This window comes from Loxodonta africana, chromosome 2 (genome assembly GCF_030014295.1).
Source record: "Loxodonta africana isolate mLoxAfr1 chromosome 2, mLoxAfr1.hap2, whole genome shotgun sequence".
Taxonomy (NCBI): Eukaryota; Metazoa; Chordata; class Mammalia; order Proboscidea; family Elephantidae; genus Loxodonta; species Loxodonta africana.
The window spans coordinates 214,133,355-214,156,822 of record NC_087343.1 but is presented as its reverse complement, the minus strand read 5'-3'; the positions used below and the strand labels follow the sequence as shown (position 1 = coordinate 214,156,822).

Here is a 23,468-nt window from a genome sequence, read left to right as displayed (position 1 = left end):
TCTCTAGAATGAATATCACTCACCTCACATGTATTTTCTGGTTGTTATCCTGATCTTCAATGTCACGCAGTTCACAGACTTCTCCTACCATGAAGAACCAGGTGTTATTTTTCATGAATTGTACTACTGTAATTTCAGTGAATAGCTTTTCTCCATCATTAAGGTTTTGAGAAGCTGCCCCACTAATTTAAGGTGACGTTCAAATATGAAACAAAAAGGAAAAGAATTACTCAGAGTGAAAACGTAGCTGTAAGAAAAGAAAGGCTTTGATACATTTTGCTGTTTCAGTACTTTGGCAATGGTCAAAAGGAATTTACTAGGAAATAATTCCATGAAGATTGGGAGTGATAGTACAATAAACAGGGTATAATTACAAGAGCAAAGTACAGGCCAAGATGGCGGACTAGGCAGACGTTACCTCGGATCCCTCTTACAACAAAGACACGGAAAAACAAGTGAGTCGATCACATACATAACAATCTACGAACTCTGAACAACAAACACGGATTTAGAGACGGAGAACGAACTAATACGGGGAAGCAGCGATAGTTTCCAGAGCCTGGAGCCAGCGTACCAGTCAGGTACGGCACAAGGACAGAGACCTGCTCCACCCCCCTGAACTAACCCCGGGAGGGGGACCAGCCGGTTCCACGGGCGGCGTGGGACGCAGCCGGTAGGAGAAGTCCCCGGGAGGCAGTGACTGATCTTGGAGCAGAAAGAGCAGCATCCGAGCCGGGGAACCGTCCCGCAGGGATTTGGACTGCTCGCAGGTACGCCATAAACACGGAGAGTTGCTCCACCCCCTGAACTAACCCCGGGAAGGGGACCAGCCGGGTCGCGCGGGCGGCGTGGGACGCAGCCGGTAGGAGAAGTCCCCGGGAGGCAGCGACTGGTATTGGAGTGGGGAGAACAGCGTTCCAGCCGGGACACTTGGTCGCGGCACAAGCACGGGGAGCTACTCCACCCATCTGAACTAACCCCGGGAGGGGGCCCACCTGGTTCACGGGGGCGGCACGGCCACGCGGCTGGAGGGACGAGAAGTCCCCGGGAGGCAGCGACTGATTTTGGAGTTGAGAGTGCACCGTCCCAGTAGGGGAGCCTTGACGCTGGGCGTGTGGCTGGAAGCGGAGGATCTGACCGTGACTCCAGCGGGCCAGACCCCCTGGGGGCAATCTCCACACAGCCAGCACACATAGGCGACGCGCCCGCGGGAATCTCAGATGTAACAGTCATTCCAAGCAAGACAAGCAACTCTGGCTATATTCTGAGGTGCTACTCTCCTATCTCTCTGTTCCCTCCCCCACCCTCCCCAGGCGGCTTCATTAACATCTGAATAGCCTGAGCCAGAGGGAGAACTCTGATAGGGATCTGACTGCAGTTTTTTTTTTAGCGGATTTTCTGGAAAAACTAGTTTCCCAGTGATGGCTCGGAGACAACAATCCATATCAAACCACTTAAAGAAGCAGACCGTGACAGCTTCTCCAACCCCCCAAACAAAAGAATCAAAATCTTTCCCAAATGAAGATACAATTTTGGAATTATCAGATACAGAATATAAAAAACTAATTTATAGAATGCTTAATGATATCACAAATGAAATTAGGATATCTGCAGAAAAAGCCAAGGAACACACTGATAAAACTGTTGAAGAACTCAAAAAGATTATTCAAGAACATACTGGAAAAATTAATAAGTTGCAAGAATCCATAGAGAGACAACATGTAGAAATCCAAAAGATTAACAATAAAATAACAGAATTAGACAACACACTAGGAAGTCAGAGGAGCAGACTCGAGCAATTAGAATGCAGACTGGGACATCTGGAGGACCAGGGAATCAACACCAACATAGCTGAAAAAAAATCAGATAAAAGAATTAAAAAAAATGAAGAAACCCTAAGAATTATGTGGGACTCTATCAAGAAGGATAACCTGCGGGTGATTGGAGTCCCAGAACAGGGAGGGGGGACAGAAAACACAGAGGAAATAGTTGAAGAACTTCTGACAGAAAACTTCCCTGACATCATGAAAGACGAAAGGATATCTATCCAAGATGCTCATCGAACCCCATTTAAGATTGATCCAAAAAGAAAAACACCAAGACATATTATCATCAAACTCAACAAAACCAAAGATAAACAGAAAATTTTAAAAGCAGCCAGGGAGAAAAGAAAGGTTTCCTTCAAGGGAGAATCAATAAGAATATGTTCTGACTACTCAGCAGAAACTATGCAGGCAAGAAGGGAATGGGACGACATCTACAGAACACTGAAGGAGAAAAACTGCCAACCAAGGATCATATATCCAGCAAAACTCTCTCTGAAATATGAAGGCGAAATTAAGATATTTACAGACAAACACAAGTTTAGAGAATTTGCAAAAACCAAACCAAAGCTACAAGAAATACTAAAGGATATTGTTTGGTCAGAGAACCAATAATATCAGATATCAGCACAACACAAGGTCACAAAATAGAACGTCCTGATATCAACTCAAATAGGGAAATCACAAAAACAAACAAATTAAGATTAATTAAAAAAAAAATACACATAACAGGGAATTATGGAAGTCAATAGGTAAAAGATCACAATAATCAAAAAGAGGGACTAAATACAGGAGGCATTGAACTGCCATATGGAGAGTGATACAAGGCGATATAGAACAATACAAGTTAGGTTTTTACTTAGAAAAATAGGGGTATATAATGAGGTAACCACAAAAAGGCATAACAACTCTATAACTCAAGACAAAAACCAAGAAAAACGTAACGACTCAACTAACATAAAGTCAAACACTATGAAAATGAGGATCTCACAATTTACTAAGAAAAACGCCTCAGCACAAAAAAGTGTGTGGAAAAATGAAATTGTCAACAACACACATAAAAAGGCATCAAAATGACAGCACTAAAAACTTATTTATCTATAATTACCCTGAATGTAAATGGACTAAATGCACCAATAAAGAGACAGAGAGTCACAGACTGGATAAAGAAACACGATCCATCTATATGCTGCCTACAAGAGACACACCTTAGACTTAGAGACACAAACAAACTAAAACTCAAAGGATGGAAAAAAGTATATCAAGCAAACAATAAGCAAAAAAGAAGAGGAGTAGCAATATTAATTTCTGACAAAATAGACTTTAGACTTAAATCCACCACAAAGGATAAAGAAGGACACTATATAATGATAAAAGGGACAATTGATCAGGAAGACATAACCATATTAAATATTTACGCACCCAATGACAGGGCTGCAAGATACATAAATCAAATTTTAACAGAACTGAAAAGCGAGATAGATACCTCCACAATTATAGTAGGAGACTTCAACACACCACTTTCGGAGAAGGACAGGACATCCAGTAAGAAGCTAAACAGAGACACAGAAGATCTAATTACAACAATCAACCAACTTGACCTCATTGACTTATACAGAACTCTCCACCCAATTGCTGCAAAATATACTTTTTTTTCCAGCGCACATGGAACATTCTCTAGAATAGACCACATATTAGGTCATAAAACAAACCTTTGCAGAGTCCAAAACATCGAAATATTACAAAGCATCTTCTCAGACCACAAGGCAATAAAACTAGAGATCAATAACAGAAAAACTAGGGAAAAGAAATCAAATACTTGGAAAATGAACAATACCCTCCTGAAAAAAGACTGGGTTATAGAAGACATCAAGGAGGGAATAAGGAAATTCATAGAAAGCAACGAGAATGAAAATACTTCCTATCAAAACCTCTGGGACACAGCAAAAGCAGTGCTCAGAGGCCAATTTATATCAATAAATGCACACATACAAAAAGAAGAAAGAGCCAAAATCAGAGAACTGTCCCTACAACTTGAACAAATAGAAAGTGAGCAACAAAAGAATCCATCAGGCTCCAGAAGAAAACAAATAATAAAAATTAGAGCTGAACTAAATGAATTAGAGAACAGAAAAACAATCGAAAGAATTAACAAAGCCAAAAGCTGGTTCTTTGAAAAAATTAACAAAATTGATAAACCATTGGCTAGACTGACTAAAGAAATACAGGAAAGGAAACAAATAACCCGAATAAGAAATGAGAAGGACCACATCACAACAGAACCAAATGAAATTAAAAGAATCATTTCAGATTATTATGAAAAATTGTACTCTAACAAATTTGAAAACCTAGAAGAAATGGATGAATTCCTGGAAAAACACTACCTACCTAAACTACCACATTCAGAAGTAGAACAACTAAATAGACCCATAACAAAAAAAGAGATTGAAACGGTAATCAAAAAACTCCCAACAAACAAAAGTCCTGGCCCGGACGGCTTTACTGCAGAGTTCTACCAAATTTTCAGAGAAGAGTTAACACCACTACTACTAAAGGTATTCCAAAGCATAGAAAATGACGGAATACTACCCAACTCATTCTATGAAGCCACCATCTCCCTGATACCAAAACCAGGTAAAGACATTACAAAAAAAGAAAATTATAGACCTATATCCCTCATGAACATTGATGCAAAAATCCTCAACAAAGTTCTAGCCAATAGAATCCAACGACACATCAAAAAAATAATTCACCCTGATCAAGTGGGATTTATACCAGGTATGCAAGGCTGGTTTAATATCAGAAAAACCATTAATGTAATCCATCACATAAATAAAACAAAAGACAAAAACCACATGATCTTATCAATTGATGCAGAAAAGACATTTGACAAAGTCCAACACCCATTCATGATAAAAACTCTTACCAAAATAGGAATTGAAGGAAAATTCCTCAACATAATAAAGGGCATCTATGCAAAGCCAACAGCCAATATCACTCTAAATGGAGAGAACCTGAAAGCATTTCCCTTGAGAACGGGAACCAGACAAGGATGCCCTTTATCACCACTCTTATTCAACATCGTGTTGGAAGTCTTAGCCAGGGCAATCAGGCTAGACAAAGAAATAAAAGGTATCCGGATTGGCAAGGAAGAAGTAAAGTTATCACTATTTGCAGATGACATGATTATATACGCAGAAAACCCTAAGGAATCCTCCAGAAAACTACTGAAACTAATAGAAGAGTTTGGCAGAGTCTCAGGTTATAAAATAAACATACAAAAATCACTTGGATTCCTCTACATCAACAAAAAGAACACCGAAGAGGAAATAACTAAATCAATACCATTCACAGTAGCCCCCAAGAAGATAAGATACTTAGGAATAAATCTTACCAAGGATGTAAAAGACCTATACAAAGAAAACTACAAAGCTCTACTACAAGAAATTCAAAAGGACATACTTAAGTGGAAAAACATACCTTGCTCATGGATAGGAAGACTTAACATAGTAAAAATGTCTATTCTACCAAAAGCCATCTATACATTTAACGCACTTCCGATCCAAATTCCAATGTCATATTTTAAGGGGATAGAGAAACAAATCACCAATTTCATATGGAAGGGAAAGAACTCCCGGATAAGCAAAGCACTACTGAAAAAGAAGAAGAAAGTGGGAGGCCTCACCTTACCTGACTTCAGAACCTATTATACAGCCACAGTAGTCAAAACAGCCTGGTATTGGTACAACAGACACATAGACCAATGGAACAGAATTGAGAACCCAGACATAGATCCATCCACGTATGAGCAGCTGATATTTGACAAAGGACCAGTGTCAATTAACTGGGGAAAAGACAGCCTTTTTAACAAATGGTGCTGGCATAACTGGATATCCATTTGCAAAAAAATGAAACAGGACCCATACCTCACACCATGCACAAAAACTAACTCCAAGTGGATCAAAGACCTAAACATAAAGACTAAAACGATAAAGATCATGGAAGAAAAAATTGGGACAACCCTAGGAGCCCTAATACAAGGTATAAACAGAATACAAAACATTACCAAAAATGATGAAGAGAAACCCGATAACTGGGAGCTCCTAAAAATCAAACACCTATGCTCATCTAAAGACTTCACCAAAAGAGTAAAAAGACCACCTACAGATTGGGAAAGAATTTTCAGCTATGACATCTCCGACCAGCGCCTGATCTCTAAAATCTACATGATTCTGTCAAAACTCAACCACAAAAAGACAAACAACCCAATCAAGAAGTGGGCAAAGGATATGAACACACATTTCTCTAAAGAAGATATTCAGGCAGCCAACAGATACATGAGAAAATGCTCTCGATCATTAGCCATTAGAGAAATGCAAATTAAAACTACGATGAGATTCCATCTCACACCAGCAAGGCTGGCATTAATCCAAAAAACACAAAATAATAAATGTTGGAGAGGCTGCGGAGAGATTGGAACTCTCATACACTGCTGGTGGGAATGTAAAATGGTACAACCACTTTGGAAATCTATCTGGCGTTATCTTAAACAGTTAGAAATAGAACTACCATACAACCCAGAAATCCCACTCCTAGGAATATACCCTAGAGATACAAGAGCCTTCATACAAACAGATACATGCACACCCATGTTTATTGCAGCTCTGTTTACAATAGCAAAAAGTTGGAAGCAACCAAGGTGTCCATCAACGGATGAATGGTTAAATAAATTGTGGTATATTCACACAATGGAATACTACGCATCGATAAAGAACAGTGACGAATCTCTGAAACATTTCATAACATGGAGGAACCTGGAAGGCATTATGCTGAGCGAAATTAGTCAGAGGCAAAAGGACAAATATTGTATAAGACCACTATTATAAGATCTTGAGAAACAGTAAACCTGAGAAGAACACATACTTTTGTGGTTACGAGGGGGGGAGGGAGGGAGGGTGGGAGAGGGTTTTTTTATTGATTAATCAGTAGATAAGAACTGCTTTAGGTGAAGGGAAAGACAACACTCAATACATGGAAGGTCAGCTCAATTGGACTGGACCAAAAGCAAAGAAGTTTCCGGGATAAAATGAATGCTTCAAAGGTCAGCGGAGCAAGCGCGGGGGTCTGGGGAGCATGGTTTGCAGGGACTTCTAAGTCAATTGGCAAAATAATTCTATTATGAAATCATTCTGCATCCCACTTTGAAATGTGGCGTCTGGGGTCTTAAATGCTAACAAGCAGCCATCTAAGATGCAGCAATTGGTCTCAACCCACCTGGAGCAAAGAAAAATGAAGAACACCAAGCCCACATGACAACTAAGAGCCCAAGAGACAGAAAGGGCCGCATGAACCAGAGACCTACATCATCCTGAGACCAGAAGAACTAGTTGGTGCCCGGCCACAATTGATGACTGCCCTGACAGGGAGCTCAGCAGAGGACCCCTGAGGGAGCAGGAGATCAGTGGGATGCAGACCCCAAATTCTCATAAGAAGACCAAACTTAAGGGTCTGACTGAGACTGGAGGAATCCCGGCGGCCATGCTCCCCAGACCTTCAGTTGACACAGGACAGGAACCATCCCCGAAGACAACTCATCAGAAATGAAAGGGACTGGTCAGCGGGTGGGAGAGAGATGCTGATGAAGAGTGAGCTAATTATATCAGGTGGACACTTGAGATTGTGTTGGCAACTCTTGTCTGGAGGGGGGATGGGAGGATAGAGAGAGAGGGAAGCCGGCAAAATTGTCAAGAAAGGAGAGACTGAAAGGGCTGACTCAAGACGGGGAGAGCAAGTGGGAGTAGGGAGTGAGATGTATGTAAACTTATATGTGACAGACTGATTGGATTTGTAAACGTTCACTTGAAGCTTAATAAAAGTTATTATAAAAAAAAAAAAAAGAAAAAAAAAAAAAAACAAGAGCAAAGTACAAAGGCATTGGACACAATGCACACAGAATATTAAAAAAGGCAAGAGGGATAGTCTTTTTCCATGAACACAGGTGTGTTAGGAGTGATGAAAGTCAGAAAAGCAAGCTCAGGTATCTGTGAAGTACATACTCTTCAACACAAAAGAGAATTTTTCTAGCGGATTTATTCAAATCTCATTCCTTCCATGCAGACCTATTCTCTAATGCCTCCTGGTGCCCCCGACACTGTAGTCTTGGATGACTGCTACCTGTAGGCTCCTTAGGTGTCTCTATTCCTACTCTGGGAGGACAAATGAGTTAGCTGACATGGTGCTCATGGAAAAGGCATATCATGTGGGAAGACAGGGAAGAACAATGAACACTTCCCTGACACTGAGCCAATACTTTGGTCCTCGGGGTCTCTGGTGGTGAGGAAGTATGAATTTATGTATACCAAAATAATCATGGCAAGCTTGTAATAAACACAGTAAGAAAGTTTACAAGGTCCCACACAACAAATATTCTCTCTGTGCACCAAAGAAACCCCTGATGTCAGTGCTCACACTTACAATACATAGAACGTTAAGGCTTTCAACCACAATTGAAATGAGAAGTCAATTAAATACACAGAGCTTTGAATTCATGAGGAGGCCAGGATATGAATGCTCCAGAGAAAAAATGAAAATAGCTGTTTTATTTAACAATGTATTCCCATTTCTCGGCCCATATACTGGAGTAACATCTATAAGTATGACATATTTGATGACTAAAGTATAAATTTAAAAAAATGAACCCATCCATACCTACTGAGGCCAGGTTTCTGAAGGTTTCCATCATCACATCTCTGTAGAGTTTCCTTTGAGAAAGATCCAGCAGTGCCCACTCTTCCTGGGTAAAGTCCACAGCCACATCCTCAACACTCACTGAGTCCTAAAACATTCCAAATTTTCTGGTTCAGCAAGGTACCATGTACTCCAACATGTGTGAAAAGAAAGGTGAGACCCTTGGGTCTGGGGAATGGAGATTTCATGGGGGTTTGACACAGGGTTCTCTGTTATACTAGGGTCTACTCTACAATTTGGCCATCAGCCTCATCCCTTCACTGTTTACATTCACTTCTCACTAATTGAATCCTCTCTATTACACTTAACAATACTTTTACCACAATGAACTTATCTCCCCACAGTTTGACTGTGACCAATTCCAGCCTCATTCCTCTCTATGTCTATGGTTTAGAACATTCAGAACACTTAGAATAAATTACAGAAATATTCTACAATGAAGCCTTATTTCTATATTCAGATCATCTTTCCCTTGTGGGGGAAAAAAAAGAAGGTTGACCTCCTTGCACAGGACCCATCAGAATATCTGACAAAATATGAAGCACAGGGTGAAAACAGGATGAGATAATAACAACTGGGAAACACTGCAGGACTGGTAGTTTTTCATTTTCCCCTCATCTGCCATGAAAAGCACAGTGGCCTCCACAAAGGGACAACCCAAGGCCCTGAGCTTGCAGTATTTTATTAAAGAACCCCAGGTGATCAAGAGCTGACAGGACCACCAGAAGAAAAGGGAATATTATTTTGGGGCAGCATAAACTTTTACATGTCTGTCACCTAGTTTTTACTGCTGCGCTATCATATATATATATTTTTTCATATAGTCTGTCCTTTCACAGAGAGAGGCAATGCTATTAAAAAGGTAAATGGAGAGCAGGGCCAAGATGGCAGAGTAGTCAGATACTACTGGTGATCCCTCTTACCAGAAAGATCCAAAAAACAAATGAAATGATTATATGTATGACAAGCTGGGAGCCCTGGACATCAAAAACAAAGTTAGGAAATCGGACTGAGTGGCAGGGGGAGTAAGAGACGGTTCAGAAGTGACAAGAGGCTGCCGGACCTGATGTGGTGGAAACCAGCGCCCCTCAGGCACAACCACCAGAAGCCACAGTGGTGAGGTTGCTGGTAGCAGTGGGATGCAGTTTCTTCAGACAGACAGTGAGTCAGACAGTCTTTCCAGCCTCCAGAACCAGAGAAGAACACTGTTCCTAGAAAAAGTTAACTACTTGCATTATTTCACTGTGCCCCCAGCTTTAGTGGCTGTCGATTTCCCTGGGCTTGAGATAGGTCCTGCTGCACATCCTGAGCCATTCTCCTGGCCTTGGAGATGAACAATTTAAGGAAAAGATAATCTGCCAGCTCCACTAAGATGTGGAGCTCAGAACAGAAGCAGCTCCTGTCCAGGCAGAAATGGTCAGCGGACTTTGAATACCTTTCCCCCCTGCATGGACCTGTGTGGGCCTGAGCTGAATCCATATAAGAAAAGTGAATGGACTCCTAGGCTCATATACCTGGTAACAGCTCTAGCTATCTGGTGACAGGACGTTAGAGCTTCAAAGGCAAAAATAATTAAGCTAGGTCACTCAAGTAGCCTATTTGGGTGAATAAAAACAAAACAAAGCAAGAAGCTAGAATACAATAAGCAAACAAAAAATAAATTAATACAATAACTTATAGATGATTCAGAGATAACAGTAACTACCAAATCACATAAACATCGCTTCAACAACCTCTCAAAACAAATACACAGGAGACAGAGCCAAGATGGTGGAATAGACAGACGCTTCCAGTGAGCCCCCTTTACAACAAAGACCCAAAAAATAAGTGAAATGAGTATATTTGTGACAAGCTGGGAGCCCTGAGCTTCAAAGGCAACCTTAGAAAATGAACTGAGGGGTAGGGGGACGAAGAGATGGTTCAGAGCCAGAGAGGAATTACCGGACCTGAATTGTGGGGAGGCCTCAGGCACCATTCCCAGAGCAGCAGCGGCAGGCTGCTACTAGCATTCAGCCACAGTTTCCTCAGGGAGAAGCAGCCAGCAACACAGCCTACTCACACCTCCAGAACCTGAGAAGAACGCTGCTCTTGGCAAAAGCTAAGCACTTGTGTATATTTTACCATGCCCCCACCACCCCCAAACCGGCTTCAGCGACTGAATTCCCTGAGCCTGAGTTATGCCCTGTTGAGCACCTAGGGCCATCCTCCTGGCCTTGGAAAAGGAAATAATTTGCAATTGGAAGAAAACATAATTTGCCAGCACCACTAATTGGCTGAGCTCAGAACAAAAGCAGCTCCTGTCCAGGTATAAATGGTCTATGGACTCTGGGCACCTTTCCCTTCTGCATGGACCTGTGTGGGCCTATTTGGGTAGACTAGGCCCTTGTTGGCAGACTACAACCATTTTAGCTGTGTGGCAGAGAGGTGGGTGTTTGATGTTTGATATTCCTTTGCCTATTAAACAAGGTTCTCACCTACCCACATCAGGGGCCCAAGGACAGGTACCTTAACTCAGGTCACACAACCATGTGCAACAGAGGTCCAAAGATAACTGGAACCTCCCAGTCCTTACAATCAAAAACTTTGGGTGCCAATGGTCCATCTGTAGAACCCATCCCCCTGCAAGCTCTAGCGAACACGGACACGCTTACCTCAGAGACACCAGGGGGTCAGTTCCCAGCCCCCTGCCTTGTTCAGAGTGTGACCTCCTGCTGCAATCAGACACCAGAACCTACACCAATCGCCCATGCCCCTCTAAGACTGTAGGACAGAGCCGGTACCACACCCTTGATGATCAGCTACCTGGAAACCTGAGCTGAATTCATACAAGAAAAGTGAATGGACTCCTAGACTGATATGCCTAATAACAGCTCTAGCCATCTGGGGACGGGACATCAGAGCTACAAAGGTGAAAATAATCAAGGTAGCTCACTCAAGCAACCCATTTCGGCATATCAAAACAAAACAAAGCAAGAAGCTACGATAGAGTAAGCAAGCACAAACCAATACACTAACTTCCAGATGGCTTGCAACAAGAGTCAATATCAAGTCACATAAAGAAACAGACCACGATCACCTCGACAAGCTCTCAAAACAAAGAATCCAGGGGTCTTCTAGATGAAAGTGCCTTCTTGGAATTACCAGATGCAGAATACAAAGATTAATATACAAAATCCTTCAAGACATCAGGAACGAAATCAGGCAATATGCAGAACAAGCCAAGGAAAACAGATAAAGCAACTGAAGAAATTAGAAAGATTATTCAGGAACATAATGAAAAATTTAACAAGCTGGAAAAAGCCACCAACAGACAACAATCAGAAATTAAGAAGATTAAATAATAAAACTACAGAAGATGACAACTCAATAGAAAGCAAGAGGAAAATTGAGCAAGTAGAAGCAAAACTTCCTGAACTCGAAAATAAATCACTTGGCACTAATATATTTGAAAAAAATCACATAAAAGAATTTTAAAAAATGAAGAAACCTTAAGAATCATGTGGGACTCTATCAAGAGAAATAATCTACAAGTGATTGGAGTACCAGAACAGGGAGGTATAACAGAAAATACAAAGAAAACTGTTAAAGATTTGTTGGCAGAAAACTTCTCTGATATCATGAAAGATGAGAAGGTACCTATGCAAGGTGCTCATCGAACTCCACATAAGGTAGATGTTAAAAGAAAGTCACCAAGACATATTATAATCCAACTTGCCAAAACCAAATATGAAGAGAGAATTTATAGAGTAGCTGGGGAAAAACAAAAAGTTACCTACAAAGGAGAGCCAATAAGAATAAACTCAGACTACTCAGCAGAAACCATGCAGGCAAGAAGGCAATGGGATGACATATATAAAAAATTGAAGGAAAAAATTCCCAGCCAAGAATCATATCTCCAGCAAAACTGTCTCTTCAATATGAAGGTGAAATTAGGACATTTCTAGATAAACAGAACTATAGGGAACTCGTAAAAACCAAACCAAAACTACAAGAAATACTAAAGGGAGTTCTTTGTTAGAAAATCAATAATATCAGCTATCAATCAAAGACTAGAACACTGGGCAGGGCAATCAGAAGTCACCCAGACAGGAAAATCAAAAAAATAAAGGAAGATTATAAAAAAAAAAAACCCTCAAAACAGGGTAACAGCAATGTTATCATATATAAAAGAAAGCAACATTGGAACAATAAAGAGGGACTCAGAAATGTAATCATAGATCTTCCTTATGGAGAGGAAGATATGGGGACACAAAGAAATAAAAGTTAGTTTTAAATTTAGAAAAATAGGGGTAAATAATGAGGTAAGCACAAAGGAGACAAACTATCCTACTCATCAAAATAAAATACAAGAAAAAAATAGAGACTCAGCAAAAACAAAATCAACAACAACAAATATAAAGAAAGGACAATATATAAATATAACCTACTCACCACATAAAATTAAGTGGGAAAAGAAAACTGTCAACAACACACAAAAAAAGATATCAAAATGACAGCACTAAATTCGTACCTATCTATAATTACCCCGAATGTAAATGGACTAAATGCACCAATGAAGAGACAGAGAGTGGAAGAATGGATTAAAAATCAAGATCTGTCTATATACTGCCTACAAGAGACACACCCTAGACTTAGAGACACAAACAAACTAAAACTCAAAGGATGGAAATAAATATATCAAGCAAACAACAATCAAAAAAGAGCAGGAGTAGTGATATTAATTTCTGACAAAATAGACTTCAAAGTTAAATCCATCATAAAGAATAAGGAAGGACACTATATAATGATTAAAGGGACACTATGCCAAGACGATATAACCATATTAAATATTTATGCACTCAATGACAGGGCTGCAAGATAAATAAAACAAACTCTATCCGCATTGAAAAGTGAGATAGACACCCCCACGATGACAGTAGGAGACTTCAACACATGACTTTTGGTGAAGGACAGGACACCCACAAAGAAGCTCAATACAGACACAGAAGATCTAAATGCCACAATCAACCAGCTTGACCTCATAGACATAAACAGAACACTCCACCAAACGGCAAGCAAGTATACATTCTTTTCTAGTGCACATGGAACATTTTCTAGAATACACCACATATTAGGTCATAAAGTAAGCCTTAGCAGAATCCAAAACAATGAAATATTACCAGCATCTTCTCTGACCGTAAGGCCATAAAAATGGAAATCAGCAACAGAAAAAGGAGGGAAAAGAAATCAAACACGTGGAAACTGAATAATACCCTGCTCAAGAAACACTGAGTTATAGCAGACATTAAGGATAGAATAAAGAAATTCACAGAACCCAAAGAGAATGAAAATACTTCCCATCAGAACCTTTGGGACACAGCAAAACCAGCGCTCAGAGGTCAATTTATATCAATAAATGCACACATCCAAAAAGAAGAAAGGGCCAAAATCAATGAATTACCCCTACAACTTGAACAAACAGAAAGAGAGCAACAAAACAAACCCACAGGCACCAGAAGAAAACAAATAATGAAAGTTAGAGCTGAAATAAATGAAATAGAAAACAGAAAAATAATTGAAAGAATTAACAAGACCAAAAGTTGGTTTTTTGAAAAAATCAACAAAATTGATAAACCATTGGCCAAACTGACAAAAGAAAAACAGGAGAGGAAGCAAATAACCCAAATAAGAAATGAGATGGGTGATATTACAACACACCAAACTGAAACTAAAAGAATCGTATCAGATTACTATGAAAAATTGTACTCTAAAAAATTTGAACACCAAGAAATGGATGAATTCCTAGAAAGACACTACCTACCTAAAATAACACAAACAGAGGTAAAAACAACTAAATAGACCCATAACAAAAGAAGAGATTGAAAAGGTAATCAAAAAACTCCGAACAGAAAAAAGCCCTGGTCTGGACAGATTCACTGCAGAGTTCTACCAAACATTCAGAGAAGAGTTAACACCACCACTGCTAAAGATATTTCAGAGCATAGAAAAGGAAGGAATACTCCCAAACTCATTCTATGAAGCCAGCATAACCCTGATACCAAATCCAGATAAAGATACCACAAGAAATGAAAATTACACACCTATATCCCTCATGAACGTAGATGCAAAAATTCTCAACAAAATTCTAGCCAATAGAATTCAACAACATATCAAAAAAATAATTCACCATGACCGAGTGGGATTCATACCAGGCATTCAGGGATGATTCAAAATTAGGAAAACAATTAATGTAATCCTTATCACATAACTAAAACAAAAGAAAAGAATCACATGATTTTAAAAATTGATGCAGAAAAGGCATTTGGCAAAGTTTAACACCTGTTCATGATAAAAACTCTCAGGAAAATAGGAATGGAAGGAAATTCCTCAACATAATAAAGGGCATTTATACAAAGCCAACATCATCCTAAATGGAGAGAGCCTGAAAGCATTTCCGTTGACAATGGGAACCAGACAAGGATGCCCTTTATCACTGCTCTTATTCAATATTGTGCTGGAAGTCCTAGCCAGAGCAATTAGGCTACACAAAGAAATAAAGGGCATCCAGATTGGCAAGGAAGAAGGAAAATTATCTCTATTTGCACAGGACATGATTTTATGCACAGATCCCCCTAAAGAATCCTCAAGAAAACTACTGAAACTAATAGAACAGCTCAACAGAGTATCGAGATAGAAGTTAAACACACAAAAATCAGTTGGATTCCTCTACACCAACAAAAAGAACATCAAAGAGGAAATCACCAAATCAATACCATTTACAGTAGCCCCCAAGAAGATGAAATACTTAAGAATAAATCCTACCAGAGATGTGAAAGACTTATACAAAGAAAACTACAATACACTTCTGCAAGAAACCAAAAGAGACCTACATAAGTGGAAAAACATACCTTGCTCATGGATAGGAAGACTTAACATTATAAAAAGTCTATTCTACCTGAAGAGATCTATACATTTAATGCAATTCTGATCCAAATCCCAACAACATTCTTTACTGAGATGGAGAGAAAAAATCACCAACTTCATATGGAAAGGAAAGAGGCCCTGGATAAAGCATTACTGAAAAACAAGAACAAAGTGGGAAGTCTTACTCTACCTGATTTTAAAACCTATTATACTGCCACAGTAGTCAAAAGAGCCTGGTACTGGTACAACAAAAGATACAGAGACCAATGGAACAGAATTGAGAATCCAGACATAAATCCATCCACATACGAGCAGTTGATATTTCACAAAGGCCCCCAAACAGTTAAATGGGGAAAAGACAGTCTTTTTAACAAATGGTGCTGACATAACCGGATATGCACCTTTGAAAAACTGAAACAAGACCTATACCTCACTCCATGCACAAAAATGAGCTCAAAATGGATCAAAGACCAAAACATAAAACCTAAAACGATAAAGATCACAGAATAAAAAACAAGGACGTTAGGAGCCCTGATACACGGCATAAACGGTATACAAAACATTATTTGGAATGCAGAAGAAAAACTAGATAACTGGGAGCTCCTAAAAATCAAACACCTATGGCTCATCCAAAGACTTCACCAAAAGAGTAAAAAGACTACCGACAGACTGAGAAAAAGTTTTTAGCTATGACATTTCCAATCAGTGCCTGATCTCTAAAATCATGATACTGCAAAAACTCAACTACAAAAAGACAATTTAGTTAAAAAATGGGCAAAAGATATGAACAGACACTTCACTAAAGAAGACATTCAGGTAGCTAACAGATGCATGAGGAAATGCTCACCATCATTAAAAAAAAAAAAAAATTTTTTTTTCACCATCATTAGCCATTATAAAAAAGCAAATCAAAACTACAATGAGAATTCATCTCATTCCAACATGGCTGGCATTAATCAAAAAAAACACAAAGTAATGAATGTTGGAGAGGCTGTGGAGAGACTGGAACACTTATACACTGCTGCTGGGAATGTAAAATGGTACAACCACTTTGGAAATCAATTTGGTGCTTCCTTAAAAAGCTAGACATAGAACTACCATACAATCCAGCAATCCCACTCCTCAGAATATATCCTAGAGAAATAAGAGCCTTTACACGAACAGATAAATGCACACCCATGTTTATTGCAGCACTGTTTACAATAGCAAAAAGATGGAAGCAACCAAGATGCCCTTCAATGGATGAATAGATAAATAAATTACGGTATATTCACACAATGGAATGCTATGTATCGATAAAGAACAGTGAGGAATCTGTGAAACATTTCATAACGTGGAGGAACCTGGAAGGCATTATGCTGAGTGAAATAAGTCAGTTGCAAAAGGACAAATATTGTATAAGACCACTATTATAAGAACTTGAGAATTAGTTTAAACTGAGAAGAAAACATTCTTTTGTGGTTACGAGATGGGGGAGGGAGGGAAGGTGGGAAAGTGGTATTCACTAACTAGATAGTAGACAAGAACCACTTTAGGTGAAGGGAAAGACAGCACACAATACAGGAGAGATCAGCACAACTGGACTAAACCAAAAGCAAAAAACTTTCCTGAATAAACTGAATGCTTCGAAGGCCAGCATAGCAGGGGCAGGGGTTTGGGAACCATGGTTTCAGGGTACATCTAGGTCAACTGGCATAATAAAATCTATTAAGAAAACATTCTGCATCCCACTTTGGAGAGTGGCATCTAGGGTCTTAAACGGTAGCACGCAGCCATCTAAGATGCATCAACGAGTCTCAACCCACCTGGATCAAAGGAGAATGAAGAACACCAAGGACACAAGGTAATTACGAGTCCAGTGGACAGAAAGGGCCATAAGAACCAGAGACTACATCATCCTGAGACCAGAAGAACTAGATGGTGCCCAGTTACAACCAATGACTGCCCTGACAGAGAACACAACAGAGAACACAACAGAGGGAGCACGAGAGGAGTGGGTGCAGACCCCAAATTCTCATAAAAAGACCAGACTTAATGGTCTGACTGAGACTAGATGGACTCCGGTGGTCATAGCCCCTCAGACCTTCTGTTGGCCCAGGAGAGGAACCATTCCCGAAGCCAACTCTTCAGACATGGATTGGACTGGCAATGGGTTGGAGAGGGATGCTGGTGAGGAGTAAGCTTCTAGATAAGGTGGACATTTGAGACTATGTTGGCATGTCTTGCCTGGAGGGGAGATGAGAGGGTAGAGGGGGTTAGAAGCTGGCAAAATGGACACTAAAAGAGAGACTGGAGGGAGGGAGCAGGCTGTCTCATTAGGGGGAGAGTAATTGGAAGTATGTAGTGTATATAAGTTTTTGTGTGATAGACTGGTTTGATGTGTAAAGTTTCAATTAAAGCACAATAAAAATTATTTTTTTAAATGTCAAAAACAAATATACGAGGAATCTTCTGGATAAGGATGTATTCCTGGAATTACCAGATGTAGAATATAAAAGATTAATATACAGAACTCTTCAAGAGATCAAGAAACCAGACAAAATGCAGAATATGCCAAGGAACACACAGATAAAGCAGTAGAAAAAAATCAAAAAGGTTATTCAAGACCATAATGAAAAATTTAATAACTTGCAAGAATCCATAGAGAGACAGCAATCAAAAATTCAGAAGATTAACAATACAATTGCTGAATTAGACGACTCAATAGAACATCAGTGGAGCTGCAGTGAGGAAATGGAAGGCAGAATTAGTGAGATTGAAAATAAAGCTCTTGGCACCAATATATTTAAAAAAAATAATGTAAAAACCCTAAGAATTATGTAAGACTCTATCAAGAGAAATAACCTATGGGTGACTGGAGTACCAGAACAGGCAAGGATAACAGAAAATACAGAGAGAATTGTTATGGTATTCAAATATTTATATAAGGTAGATCTCAAAAGTCACCAAGACATATAATAACTTACCAAAACCAAAGATAAAGAGAGAATTTTAAGAGGGGCTAGGGATAAATGAAAAGTCACCTAAAAAGGACAGTCAACATGAATAATTTTGGATTACTCGGCAGAATTCATGCAGGCAAGAAGGCAATGGGATGACTTATATAAAGCACTGAAGGAAAAAAATTGCCACCAAGAATCATATATCCAACAAAACTGTCTATCTAATATGAGGGTGAAATTAGGACATTTCCAGATAAACAGAAGTTTAGGGAATTTGTAAAAACCAAACCAAAACTAAAAGATATACTAAAGGGAGTTCTCTGGTTAGAGAATCAATAATATCAGATACCAACTCAAGACTTAGAACACTGGACAGAGCAACCAGCTAACAACCCAGATGGGGAAATCACAAAATTAAGATAAAAAAACTCTCAAAACAGGGAAACGGCGGTGTCATCACGTAAGAGATAACATTAAAAACAATAAAGAAGGCATAAAAAATGTAGTCATACATCTTTCCTATGGAGAGGCAGTCAAGGTGATATAAAGAAATAAATGTTAGGTTTAAACTTAGAAAAATACAGGTAAATATTAAGGTAACCAAAAAAGTGATTAATGATTCTACACATCAAAATAAAACATAAGAAAAGCATAAAAACTCAACAATAACAAAATCAACAACAAAAAATAAGTGCAAAAGACAACATATAAAGATAAACTATTCAGTACAACAAACTAAGTGGAAAAAAGAAACTGTCAACGACGCATCAAAATGACAGCACTAAACTCATACCTGTGCATAATTACACTGAATGGAAATTGACTAAATGCACCAACAAAGAGACAGAGAACAGCAGAATGGATAAAAAACATGATCCGTCTATATGCTGCCTACAAAAGACACGTCTTAGATGTAAAGAAACAAAGAAACTAAAACTCAAAGGATGGAAAAAATATATTAAGCAAACAACAAACAAAAAACAGCACAAGGGGCAATATTAATTTCTGACAAAATAGACATTAAAGTTAGATCTACCACAAAGTAAGGAAGGGAATTCTATAACGATTAAAGGAACAATATACCAGAAGGATATAAGCATGTTAAATATTTACACACCCAGTGATGGGGCTTCAATATACATAAAACAAACTCTAACAGCATTGAAAAGTCAGATAGACAGCTCCACAATAACAGTAGGAAACTTTTACGGAACCGCTTTTGGTGAAGGGCAGAGCATTCAGAAAGAAACTCAATAAAGTCATGGAAGATTTAAATGCCACAATCAACCAACTGGACCTCATAGACATATACAGAACACTCCACCCAACAGCAACCAAGTATACTTTCTTTTCTAGCGCACATGGAACATTCTCTAGAATACACCACATACGGCAAGGCTTAACAGAATTCAAAACATCAAAAAATATTACAAAGCATCTTCTCTGACCATAAAGCCATAAAAGTAGAAATCAATAAAAAAAGAAAAAGCCGGGGAAAGAAATCAAACACTTGGAAACTGAACAACACCCTCCTCAAAAACGACTGGGTTATAGAACAAATTAAGGACAGAATAAAGAAATTCATAGAATCCAGTGAGACACAGCTAAAGCAGTGCAATAAGCACAAACATCCAAAAGGAAGAACGGGCCAAAACCAAAGAATTATCCCTACAACTTGAACAAATAGAAAGAGAGCAACAAAAGAAACCCTCAGGCACAAGAAGAAAGCATATAATAAAAACTACAGGACAATTAAATAAAATAGAGAGCAGAAAAACAATTCAAAGGTTAACAAGACCAAAAGCTGGTCTTTGAAAAAATTAACAAAATTAAGAAACCACTGGCTAAACTGACAAAAGAAAAACATGAAAGGAAGCAAAATACTGAATAAGAAATTAGGTGATATCACAACAGACCCAACTGAAATTACAAGAATCATACCAGATTACTATGAAAAATTATACTCTAACGAATTTGAAAACCTAGAAGAAATGGATGAATTTCTAGAAACACACCACGTACCTAAACTAACACAAACAGAGGTAGAGCAACTAAATAAACACATAACAAAAGAAAAGATTGGAAAGGTACTTTAAAAACTCCCAACAAAAAAAACCCCTTAGTTTTGACAACTTCACAGGAGAGTTCTAACAAACTTTCAGAGAAGAGTTAACAATACTACTACTAAAGGTACTTGTGAACATACAAAAGGATGGAATACTCCAAAACTGATTCTATGAAGCCAGCATATCCCTGATACCAAAACCAGGTAAAAACAGCACAAAAAAAGAAATCCCACCATGGCCAACGTGGGATTCATACCAGGTATACACGATGGTTCAACATTAGAAAAACAATTAATGTAATCCATCATAAAAATAAAACAAAAGACAAGAACCACATGATCTTATCAATTTATGCAGAAAAGGCATCTGACAGAGTCCAATGCATTCATCACAAAAAAACTCTCAGCAAAACAGGAATAGAAGGAAAATTCCTCAACATAATAAAGGGTATTTTTACAGAGCCAACAACCAACATCATCCTAAATGGAGAGAGTCTGAAAGCATTTCCCTTGAGAAAGGGAACCAGACAAGGATGCCCTTTATCACCATTCTTATTCCACACTCTGCGGGAGGTCATAGGCAGAGCAATTAGGTTAAATAAAGAAATAAAGCACATACAGATTGGTAAGGATGAAGTAAAAGCATCTTTATTTCCAGATGACATGATCTTATACACAGAAAACATTAAAGAATCCTCAAGAAAACTACTGAAGCTAATACAACAGTTCAGCAGAGCAGCAGGATACAAGATGAACGTACAAAAATTAGTTGGATTCCTCTACACCAATGAAGAGAACGTTGAAAAAGAAATTACCAAATCAATACCATTTACAATAACCTTGAAGAAGATTAAATACTTAGGAATAAATCTAACCAGAGACGTAGAAGACCTATAATAAGAAAATTATAAAACACTACTGGAGGCGGAGCCAAGATGGCAGAATAGACAGACGCTTCCGACGAGCACTCCTTACAACAAAGACACGAAAAAACAAGTGAAAAGAGGATATCTGTGACAAGCTGGGAGCCCTGGGCATCAAAGGCAACCTTAGAAAACAAACTCAGGGGCTGGGGGAGGAAGAGACTGTTCAGAAACGGAGAGGAGTTACCCGACCTGAATCACAGGGAGCCCTCAGGCACCAATCCCGGAGTGGCGGCGGCGGGCTGGTACTAGCATTCAGGCTGGAGTTTCCCCAGGGAGAAGCAGCCAGCCACACAGCCTACTCACACCTCTGGAACCGGAGGAAAACGGCACTCTCAGCAAAAGCTATGTACTTGCATATATATTACTGCGCCCCCCTACCCCCAAGCCGGCTTCAGCAGCTAAATCTCTGGGCCTGAGATAGACCCTGATGAGCACCTATAGCCATCCTCCCAGCCTTGGGGAAGGAAAAAATTTGCAATTGGGGAGAAAAGATAATTTGCTAGCTCTATTAACCAGGGGAGCTCAGGACAGAGCGGCTCCTGTCCAGGCATAAACCATCTGTGGACCTTGAGCACCTTTCCCTCCTGCATGGACCTGTGTGGGCCTATTTCGGGAGAATAGGCCCTTGTTGGCAAACTCCAACCATTTCAGCTGTGCGGTGGAGAGGTGGGTGTTTGACATTTGACATTGCCTTGCCCATTAAACAAGGTCCTCACCTACCTGCATCAGGGACCTAAGGACTGCTGGCTCCACTCAGGTCACCCAGCCACCTGTGACAGGGGTACAAAGATAACTGGTACCTCCCAGTCCTTACAACCAAAAACTTTGGATGCCCATGGTTCCTCTGCAGAACACACCCACCAGCACGCTCTAGGGAACAGAGAGGCGTTTTCCTTAGAGACACTTGGGGGTCAGTTCTCAGCGCCTTCCTCATTCAGAGCGTGACCCCTTGCTGCAATCAGATACTGGTATATGCACCAATAACCCCTGCCCCTCTAAGACTGTAGGACAGAGCCTGTACTACACACTTGATGATCAGCTACCTGGAAACCTGAGTTGAATTCATACAAGAAAAGTGAATGGACTTCTAGACTAATAGGCCTGATAACAGCTCTAGCCAGCTGGGGACAGGACACCAGAGCTCACTCAAGCTAGCTCACTCAAGCAACCCATAGGGGTATACCAAAACAAAACAAAGCAAGCACCTACGACACAGTAAGCAAGCATAAACTAATACAATAACTTATAGATGACTCAGAGACAACAGCCAATATCAAGTCCCATAAAGAAGGAGACCATGATCACCTCAACAGGTGCTCAAAACAAAGAAACTAGGGATCTTCTAGATAAAAGTGCATTCCTGGAATTACCAGAGCCAGAATACAAAAGTTTAATATACAGAACCCTTCAAGACATCAGGAAGGAAATGAGGCAATACGCAGAACAAGCCAAGAAACACACAGATAAAGGAACTGAAGAAATTAGAAAGATTATTTACGACCATAATGAAAAGTTTACTAAGCTGGAAAAAGCCACAGAAAGACAGCAAGCAGAAATTCAGAAGATTAACAATAAAATTACAGAATTAGAAAACTCAGCAGAAAGTCAGAGGAGCAGAACTGAGCAAGTAGAAGCTAGAATTTTTGAACTCGAAGATACACCACTTGGCACTAATGTTTTTGAAGAAAAATCAGATAAACAATTTAAAAATATGAAGAAACCTTAAGAATCATGTGGGACTCTATGAAGAGAAATAACCTACGAGTGATTGGAGTACCAGAACAGGGAGGGATAACAGAAAATACAGAGAAAATTGTTGAAGATTTGTAAGCAAAAAAACTTCCCTGATATTGGGAAAGATGAGAAGGTATCTATCCAAGATGCTCATCGAACTCCACATAAGGTAGATCTTAAAAGAAAGTCATCGAGACATATTAAAATCAAACTTTCCAAAACCAAAGATAAAGAATTATAAGAGCAGCGAGGGACAGAGGAAAAGTCACATACAAAGGGGAGCCAATATGAATAAGCTTGGAGTACTCGGCAGAAACCATGCAGGCAA

The 23,468-nt window shown here is 39.4% G+C and overlaps 1 protein-coding gene across 2 annotated transcripts in view; it reads right to left on the bottom strand.

Moving 5' to 3' along the window:
* Positions 1–23,468, bottom strand: part of LOC100674473 (zinc finger protein 420-like) — a 47,287-nt gene that overhangs the window by 6,436 nt on the left and 17,383 nt on the right. The window contains exons 2-3 of one of the 2 annotated variants that reach the window (XM_023539714.2): positions 8,532–8,658; positions 24–84 (exon numbers count right to left, since the gene is read on the bottom strand). In XM_023539714.2, the coding sequence (XP_023395482.2) occupies positions 24–84; positions 8,532–8,658 (188 nt within the window). The remainder of the gene's footprint in view (positions 1–23; positions 85–8,531; positions 8,659–23,468) is intronic. The other variant, XM_064279436.1, reaches the window with a different exon arrangement.